This window comes from Beta vulgaris, chromosome 1 (genome assembly GCF_026745355.1).
Source record: "Beta vulgaris subsp. vulgaris cultivar EL10 chromosome 1, EL10.2, whole genome shotgun sequence".
Classification (NCBI taxonomy): domain Eukaryota; kingdom Viridiplantae; phylum Streptophyta; class Magnoliopsida; order Caryophyllales; family Amaranthaceae; genus Beta; species Beta vulgaris.
This window is the reverse complement of record NC_079202.1, coordinates 33,814,372-33,824,095: the sequence shown is the minus strand read 5'-3', so window position 1 is coordinate 33,824,095 and position 9,724 is coordinate 33,814,372. Positions and strand designations below refer to the sequence as shown.

General features: G+C 38.1%; 1 protein-coding gene across 1 annotated transcript; it reads left to right on the top strand.

The window, feature by feature from the left end:
* Positions 1-228: 228 nt before the first annotated feature.
* LOC130590659 (uncharacterized) lies at positions 229-5,362 on the top strand. The gene is made up of 2 exons (XM_057393171.1): positions 229-4,748; positions 4,823-5,362. The coding sequence occupies exons 1-2, from the start codon at positions 3,944-3,946 to the stop codon at positions 4,825-4,827; spliced, it is 810 nt and encodes a 269-aa protein (XP_057249154.1). The 5' UTR covers positions 229-3,943; the 3' UTR covers positions 4,828-5,362.
* The last annotated feature ends 4,362 nt before the right edge of the window (positions 5,363-9,724 follow it).

Genomic DNA, 9,724 nt, shown 5'->3' with positions numbered 1-9,724 from the left:
GGACACGAAAATCGGACTTCAACGAATTCAGCTTCTGAACTCACGAACACCTTAGAAATGGTAAAAAACCAATTCAGGCTTTTGAATCGCTCAATTCTTATGTCCGAGGTAGGAGTTGGGCCCAAATTACTATTTTGGGCACAGAGGAGTAGTAAACAGACACAAAAAATCTGACTGCAAGGAATTCAGCTTCTGAGCTCACGAACCCTTAGAAATGGTATAAAAACATGTCCGGATTTGGAATCGCTCAATTATGATGTCCGAGCTAGGAGTTAGGCCCAAATTACGATGTTGGGCCAAGATGAGCATGAAACAGACACGAAAAATCGGAATTCAACGAATTCAATTTCTAAGCTCACGACCCCTTACAATTGATAAAAAAATCATGTCAGTCTTTCGAATCGTTCAATTCTGATGTCCGAGCTAATAGTTAGGCCCAAATTACGATTTTTGGCACAGATGAGATGTAAACAGATGCAAAAAATCTGATTTCAAGGAATTTAACTTCTGAGCTCACGAACCCCTTAGAGATGGTAAAAAAAAAACATTTTAGGCTTTTGAATCGCTCACTTTTGAGGTCCGCGCTAGGAGTTAGTCCCAACTTACAATTTTGAGCCAAGATGAGAAGGACACAGACGCGAAAAATGGGGCTGCAAGGAATTCATCTTCTGAGCTCACGAACCCCTTAGAAATGGTAAAAAAACATGGCAGGCTTTGGAATCGCTCAATTATGATGTCCGAGATAGGTGTTAGGTCGAAATTACGATGTTGGGCCAAGATGAGCATGAAACAGTCACGAAAAATCGGATTTCAACAAATTCAGCTTTTGAGCTCACAAACCTCTTAGAAATGGTAAAAAACCAATTCACGCTTTTGAATCGCTCAATTATGATGCCCGAGCTAGGAGTTAGGCCCAAATTACGATTTTGGGCACAAATAAGTAGTAAACAGACACAAAAAATCTGACTGCAAGGAATTCATCTTTTTAGCTCACGAACCCCTTAGAAATGGTAAAAAAACATGTCAGGCTTTCGAATCGCTCAATTATGATGTCCGAGCTAGGAGCTAGGCCTAAATTACGATTTTGGGCCAAGATGATTAAGAAAGAGACGCGAAAAATCGGACATCAACGAATTCAGCTTCTGAGCTCACAAACCCCTTAGAAATGGTAAGAAAACGTTTCAGGCTTTTGAATCGCTCAATTCTAATGTCCGAGCTAAGAGTTAGGCCCAAATTACGATTTTGGGCCAAGATGAGCAAGAAACGGACGCGAAAAATCGGATTTCAACGAATTTAGCTTCTCTGCTCACGAACCCTTTAGAAATGGTAAAAAAAACATTTCAGGCGTTTGAATCGCTCAATTTTGAGGTCCGAGCTAGGAGTTAGTCCCAAATTACAATTTTGAGCCTAGATGAAAAGGAAACAGACATGAAAATCGGACTTTAACGAATTCAGCTTATGAGCTCATGAACCCCTTAGAAATGGTGAAAAAACCAATTCAGGCTTTTGAATTGCTCAATTCTGATGTCCGAGGTAGGAGTTACGCCCAAATTACGATTTTAGGCCAAGATGAGCAAGAAACGGACGCGAAAAATTAGATTTCAACGAATTTAGCTTCTCAGCTCGGGAACCCCTTAGAAATGGTAAAAAAAAAATTCAGGCTTTTGAATCGCTCAATTTTGAGGTCCGAGCTAGGAGTTAGTCCCAAATTACAATTTTGAGCCATGATGAGAACGAAGGACATAGACGCGAAAAATTGGGCTGCAAGGAATTCAGCTTCTGAGCTCACGAACCCTTAGAAATGGTAAGAAAACATGTCAGGCTTTGGAATCGCTCAATTCTGATGTCCGAGATAGGAGTTAGGTCGAAATTACGATGTTGGGCTAAGATGAGCATAAAACAGACACGAAAAATTGGACTTCAACGAATTCAGCTTCTGAGTTCACGAACCCCTTAGAAATGGTAAAAAACCAATTCAGGCTTTTGAATCGCTCAATTATGATGTCCGAGCTAGGACTTAGGCCCAAATTACGATTTTGGGCACAAATGAGTATTTTCTGAGAAGAATTTCCTATCTCCTTTTTTTAAGATGATGAATGAACCAGAAGTTTTGGTGTGGGTTGGACATTCCTTCTTGCTCAGAGAGGTTTTTTGATCTAATATTGTCATCTCCACTTGAGGAGTCTAGACGCTCCCTTTTCCGTGAACATGCACATTTATTCGAGTCCGAATTTTCCGAGGGCCTGGAGGATTCAGATTCGATGTTGAGCTATCAAAGCTTGCTGCAAATGGAATCCCATCACTAGGATCAACTATTAGATCATTCTAGAAGTTCGCAGGACTTCAATTCTCCAGGGTCTTATTAGCTTGTTCGTAAAACATGGTGAAGGGGGATGCCCTATCAATAAATTATCCCGAGAGGAGCAAACTTCAGCCATTCTAATCCCAAATTGCCTACGAGCTTCTTCAATGGACAAACGACATCTTGGTGTCTTATGTTCGATTATACCGCATTTCTTATAGAATATGAAAACCCCTTCATATCTAAAGTCAATCCATTTAAAGAAGCCTTTAGTGTACTCATAGAAATAACTTGGAATAAGTGGCTTTTCACCTCTATATAGACCTTAGCACGAATAAATTCTTTTGGGTCTTCCATGAGGTAAGCATCATCAAAATGAATGACTCTTCCTAATTTTGATAAAGCTCGTGCAGCTACATGGGCTCTATTTGATTTAATGGAATTCCTTCCACTTTTACCCATAATGGGTAGGACGCAAAATTAAGGCTTCTAATGGAAGCACTCGGGAACGAGCATTTAAAGAAAACTAGAGCACCTTTAAAACAAGCGTTTCTTTTTGAGAGAAGGTTATCTCCATCATTGACAATAGTGCAATAGAAGAAGTTTTACCTACTTTCTCGACTTTGACGTCTTCATTTGTAAGCCAGCACGAATTAACCCAATTATGGATTTGGCTCACCGAAAAGTCACCGTAGTTTTTGAATTGCCCTATAACTGACATTGGGAAAATTAAATAACATCAGATGGATGCATGTCACCTAGTTCAGATGATATTACTGGACCCATCTTTTTTATACCATGAGGGGGGCAATTGTCGAAATCCACAAAATTGTTGGAACATTTATAGGGTAATGGGTTTGAGACTCATATGGGTATGTACTAAAAGAGGAGGAGGTCTAGTATGCAAAAGATTAGAGTACATCAAGTGGCAAAATCACGTTGATAAACCAAGCTAAGGGAGACAGAAGGGCCGTCGCGAGTCGCGACCAGCGCCTCGCGACTCGCGAGCTCCTTCGCGAGTCGCGACCTGCCTTCTGCCTTGGAACGTGAAAAGATGCCTTGACGGTTTATATCCGTTGTGATGTTATGGTCTCATTTTAATGACCTTTAAGGTCCTTAAATCAGTGGATTAAAGGCCTTTGATGGGTGATTAAAATGGGGGTTATGTGATTAACTACTCTAGTCAATGAAAGGTTTATTCTTTTATATAAACCTTGGGATTCCTATGAGTAAAGGGTTAGAAATAAAATCAGATTTTCTATACTTTAAAAGACTTCTTGCTTTGCTTAAGAGAAACCTTGCAAACTTCTCTTGAGTGTTCTACACATACACTAAACACAAGTTCTTGTTGATTCACTTAGAAGATCATCTAAGTGGATTGTTTCTCTTCATTGTATCTCATTAGTTATTTCGTGATAACCCAGTGATCCTAGAGGGGCGAAATTAAACTAATAGGAAAGCGTAGTTTCCGTGCCTTGGAGTGGGATATCCGGTTCTCTCATTGATCACATCTAACAATCTATTAGTTTAATTTCTCTTTTTTCTTTTCGGATATGGCTCAAACACTCAAGGACATGACTATGAACTTCCAAAAAGTTGGATAAGTTTGAGGGGGTGGGTTATCGTAGGTGGCAAAAGAAGATGCACTTCTTGTTGACCACCTTGAATGTGGTGTATGTTCTATCAACACCCATGCCACCATTCCCGGTAGATGGAGAGGAGGAGTCCGCCGTGACTACAAAGAAGAGGACAAAGTGGGAGAATGATGACTACATTTGTCGAGGTCATATTCTCAACTCTCTTACCGACCCTTTGTTCGATCTCTACCAAAACGTGGAGAGTGCAAAGGAACTTTGGGATGCTCTTGAGGCCAAGTACATCTTGGAAGATGCTTCAAGTAAGAAATTCCTTGTTAGTAATTTTAATTCATTTAAAATGACTAATGATCGGCCTATTATGGAGCAATTCCATGAGGTTCATCATATTTTGAACCAAATAAGGTCACATGGTATGGTGATGGATGAGGCAATTGCGGTTGCCTCAATCATTGACAAATTACCACATTCTTGGAAAGATACAAAACATCTTTTAAAACATAAAAAAGAAGACATGTCCATGGAACAATTAGGAACTCATCTTCGTATTGAAGAGGGGATTCGGGCTCAAGATGGGGTTAAGGATACTACTCCTAGTATTCCTAAGTCTACCGTTAACTTGGTAGAGGTTGGTGGGTCTAGTAAGACCAAGAAATCCAACAACAACAACAACAACAACAACAACAACAACAACAACAACAACAACAACAATAACAAAACCAATGTTGCAAACAAGAAGAGGAAGACCCTCTCTTGTTGGATATGCAATGGTCCTCATCTTAAGAGGGATTGTCCTTCTAACAACAAGAAGAAGACAAAGAATGCACAATCTAGTGTTGTTCAAAACCAAGGTAAAATTGCACATGTTAATGTAATTGAGGAAATGCATTTTGTTGCTATGATTTCTGAAATTATGTGTGTGCAGGTTGATGATTCTTGGTGGATAGATTCGGGAGCCTCTAGACATGTGTGTAACAACAAGGATTTCTTCAAGTCTTTGAAAGATTTGGATGATGGTCCAATCTTGTATATGGGGAATTCTACGGTAAAGGCTAAAGGTATAGGCCAAGTAGAATTGTTGTTAACCTCGGGAAAGACTTTAACTCTCCGGGATGTTGTTTATGTACCGGAAGTTAGGAAGAATCTTGTGTCCGGAGGTCTTTTGAATAAGTATGGTTTTAAAGTTGTTTTTGAGTCGGATAAGTTTGTAATTTCCAAGGGTGGTATTTTTGTTGGACAAGGTTTCTTTTGTAATGGAATGTTTAAATTTAGTACTGATAATAAAATTGGTACTAATTCTATTTACATGCTTGATGTTTCTTCTCTATGGCACAATCGTTTATGTCATGTGAATTATCGTAGATTATATGACATGTCTAAGATGGGGTTAATATCTCCTTTCGATTTAAAGTTAGAGAAGTGTCACACTTGCGTGCTAAATAAAATTACAAAAAATCCTTATCCTAGTGTGACTAGACAAACGGTATTGCTTGAATTGTTGCATCGTGACTTGTGTGACTTTCATAGTTCACCTTCTTTGGGGAATAAGAAATTTGTTGTAACTTTTATTGATGATTTTTCAAGGTTTTGTTACATATATTTATTATTTACTAAAGATGAAGCACTAGAAAAGTTTAAGACCTTTAAAACCGAAGTGGAACTCCAACTTAATCAAAAGATTAAAAGACTTCGAACGGATAGGGGTGGTGAATATTATAATCCAAGTTATTTTAGTTCCATTGGTGTAATTCATGAAACAACCGCCCCATACTCACCTCAAAGTAATGGTATAGCGGAAAGGAAAAATAGGGTCCTAAAAGAAATGGTTAACACTATATATGCTTTCTAATTCGGGTCTTAATGACGGTTTTTGGGATGATGCAATTTTAACTGCATGTTATATTTTGAATCGAGTTCCTAATAAAAGGAATAAGACTACCCCTTATGAACTTTGGTGTAATAAAAAGCCTAATCTCAATTACCTTAAGGTATGGGGTTGTAGGGCAATTGTCAAATTGACGGAACCTAAAAGGAAAACTTTAGGTGAAAAAGAAATTGATTGCATTTTTATAGGCTATGCAGTACATAGCAAAGCCTATAGGTTTTATGTCATTGAGCCCAATGACTTTGTCTCTATTCACTCCGTGATAGAGTCAAGGGATGCAATATTTGATGAGACTAGATTCTCATCGGTTCCAAGACCAAAGGACGTGATACCTAGTACTAGTTCCAATGTTGTAGATGACATTTCAAATGATCATGATACTACAACACCGGAAATTAGGAAAAGTAAAAGAATTAGAAAAGAGAAATCTTTTGGACCGGATTTTCAACTATATTTAGTTGAAGGGTCAAGGGAGTCAATTTCGACTCAAATTTCATATTGTTACAATATGAAGGAGGATCCTAGGACCTTTGATGAGGCTATGAAGTCTCATGATTTTGCTTTCTGGAAAGAAGCAGTGAATGATGAAATGGATTCTATAATGGGTAATCACACTTGGATTTTAGCTAATTTACCTCCCGGTTGCAAACCCCTAGGTTGTAAATGGATTTTTGTAAGGAAAAAGAAAATCGATGGAACCATACTAAAACATAAGGCCCGGTTAGTGGTCCAAGGTTTTAGGCAAAGATATGGTATCGATTACTTTGACACTTATGCTCCAGTAGCTAGAATAGCTACTATTAGACTATTGATAGCATTAGCTGCGATTCATGGTCTAGTAATTCACCAAATGGATGTAAAAACTGCTTTTCTTAATGGTGAATTGGAGGAGGAAGTGTACATGAATCAACATGAAGGGTTTGTGGTCAAAGGTCAAGAAACTAAAGTTTGCAAATTAGTTAGATCTTTGTATGGTCTTAAACAAGCACCTAAGCAATGGCATCAAAAATTTGATGAGGTTGTGTTGTCTAGTGGGTTCAAAATAAATCAGTCCGATAAATGTGTATATAGCAAATTTGATAATAACGGTAAAGGAGTTATAATTTGCTTATATGTTGATGATTTGCTTATTTTTGGGACTGATTTGGAACAAGTGGAAAAGACCAAAGTCTTTCTTTCCTCTAGCTTCTACATGAAAGATTTGGGTGAAGCGGATGTTATTCTAGGTATTAGAATAATAAGAGGGAAATGGTCGTTTTCTTTATCACAATCTCATTATATTGAGAAAGTGGTCAAGAGGTATAATGAGTCAAATTCGACTCATTTAGCTACTCCTATGGATCCTAGTATTCACTTGGTTCCGAGTAGTGGTACTCCAAATTCACAATTGGAGTATGCAAGCTTAACTGGAAGCTTGATGTATGCTATGACTAGCACTCGGCCAGATATAGCCTTTGCTATTGGCAAGCTCAGTAGGTATACTAGTAATCCTAGTATGTTACATTGGCAAGCATTGAGAAGAGTGTTAAGGTACTTGAATAAGACCTTGGATTATGTCATAACATACAAAAGAGAACCTTCTATCTTAGAAGGTTACTCGGATGCTAGTTGGATTTCGAATAAGAAAGATTATTCATCCACTAGTGGTTGGGTGTTTCTTCTTGGAGGAGGTGCCATTTCATGGGCATCCAAGAAGCAAACATGTATAACGGATTCCACTATGGCATCGGAATTCATTGCTTTGGCTTCTTGTTGCCAAGAAGCGGAATGGCTAAGGAATGTGTTGAGTGAGGTGGACTTATGGGTGAAACCAATGTCACCTCTTGCTATCCATTGTGATAGTGCATCAACCATAGCTAAAGCATATAGTGAAGTCTACAATGGCAAGGCAAGGCACATTGGAGTTAGACATAGCTATGTGCGGGAAATGATAAGGAATAGTTGTATAACTATTAATTTTGTTCGGTCTAGTTTGAACTTGACGAATACGTTTACAAAACCGTTGTCAAGGGAACTAGTGAACAAAATGAACAAAGGGATGGGTCTTAAGTCTATTGATCAACCTATGGTGAAGGAAAACTCTATTTGATGTCTAATACAACGTTAGATCTCAAATTCAAGGAGGATAGTACTTCTCTTAGAGGTTGGGAGCACTTGTTTAATACATCACGAGGTTAGTGCTTGTTGCTATAATGATAAAGAGGTTTTTAAGAACCTAGTTTATGTTTGTGTGTATTAGTAACTTCAATAATTTGTAATGGTTATATGATTCAAAGCTTTGTCTATCATTATGATCTAAATTATTGTAAAGTTTACTTTTACTAAATGGAAATTCAATCGTTAGATATTTCCATGATGCATGAACATGAGTGTTTGCGATTTATAGCAAGTTGAAAAACTTTTCAACATTACCCTATAAATGGGAGGAGGATTGTTGGAACATTTATAGGGTAATGGGTTTGAGACTCATATGGGTATGCACTAGAAGAGGAGGAGGTCTAGTATGCAAAAGATTAGAGTACATCAAGTGGCAAAATCACGTTGATAAACCAAGGGAGACAGAAGGGCAGTCGCGAGTCGCGACAGGCGTCGCGAGTCGCGACCAGCGCCTCGCGACTCGCGAGCTCCTTCGCGAGTCGCGACCTGCCTTCTGCCTTGGAACGTGAAAAGATGCCTTGACGGTTTATATCTGTTGTGATGTTATGGTCTCATTTTAATGACCTTTAAGGTCCTTAAATCAGTGGATTAAAGGCCTTTGATGGGTGATTAAAATGGGGGTTATGTGATTAACTACTCAAGTCAATGAAAGGTTTATTCTTCTATATAAACATTGGGATTCCTATGAGTAAAGGGTTAGAAAGAAAATCAGATTTTCTATACTCTAAAAGACTTCTTGCTTTGCTTAAGAGAAACCTTGCAAACTTCTCTTGAGTGTTCTACACATACACTAAACACAAGTTCTTGTTGATTCACTTAGAAGATCATCTAAGTGGATTGTTTCTCTCCATTGTATCTCATTAGTTATTTCGTGATAACCCGGTGATCCTAGAGGGACGAAATTAAACTAATAGGAAAGCGTAGTTTCCGTGCCTTGGAGTGGGATATCCGGTTCTTTCATTGATCACATCTAACAAAAATTATGTGCCATTTTGAGGAGAAAGGAGTTTGGATTCCAGATAAAAACTTTCGGTGACAGTGAGGAGAAGAAGAGTGTTTAGGTTAGAAGAGTATTTAGAGTGAAGGAGGGTTACGAAAAGCTCTAGTTGTCTAGAGAGGGAGTCTCTCAGTTTTTAGTGAGAGAATATATTAGAATTTTTTCCTTGAATAACGCAAAAGTGGGTTTTAATTCCCAAAATATGCCCAAAAAAATTAAAATTCCCGTCGTACCGTCCACGTAGGACGGCACGCGAGAAAATTGTTTTTTTTTGTTTTAACCCACGGAAACCGCTACTTTGAGTAGCGGTTTAATTTAAAAATAAACCGCTACTCTGAGTAGCGGTTTATAAATATAAACCGCTACTCTGAGTAGCGGTTTATAAATATAAACCGCTACTCTGAGTAGCGGTTTATAAATATAAACCGCTACTCTGAGTAGCGATTTACAAATATAAACCGCTACTCTGAGTAGCGGTTTACCTGCGCAAATATATGGTAAGAAGATATAAGTTTTCATAATTTTTTTTTTTTTTTTTTTTTTTTTTTAAACCGCTACTCCGAGTAGCGGTTTTACCTAAGTTGAAAAAAAAAATATTCTCGGCACTTGTAAACCGCTAGTGCAAGTAGCGGTTTTACTAAAAAAAAAAATCTCGCGTGCCGTCCTACGTGGACGCTACGCAGGGAATTTTAATTTTTTTGGACATATTTTGGGAATTAAAACCCACTTTTATATTATCCAAGGAAAAAATTCGAATATATTATCCTGTAACATTACATTGTTGATGC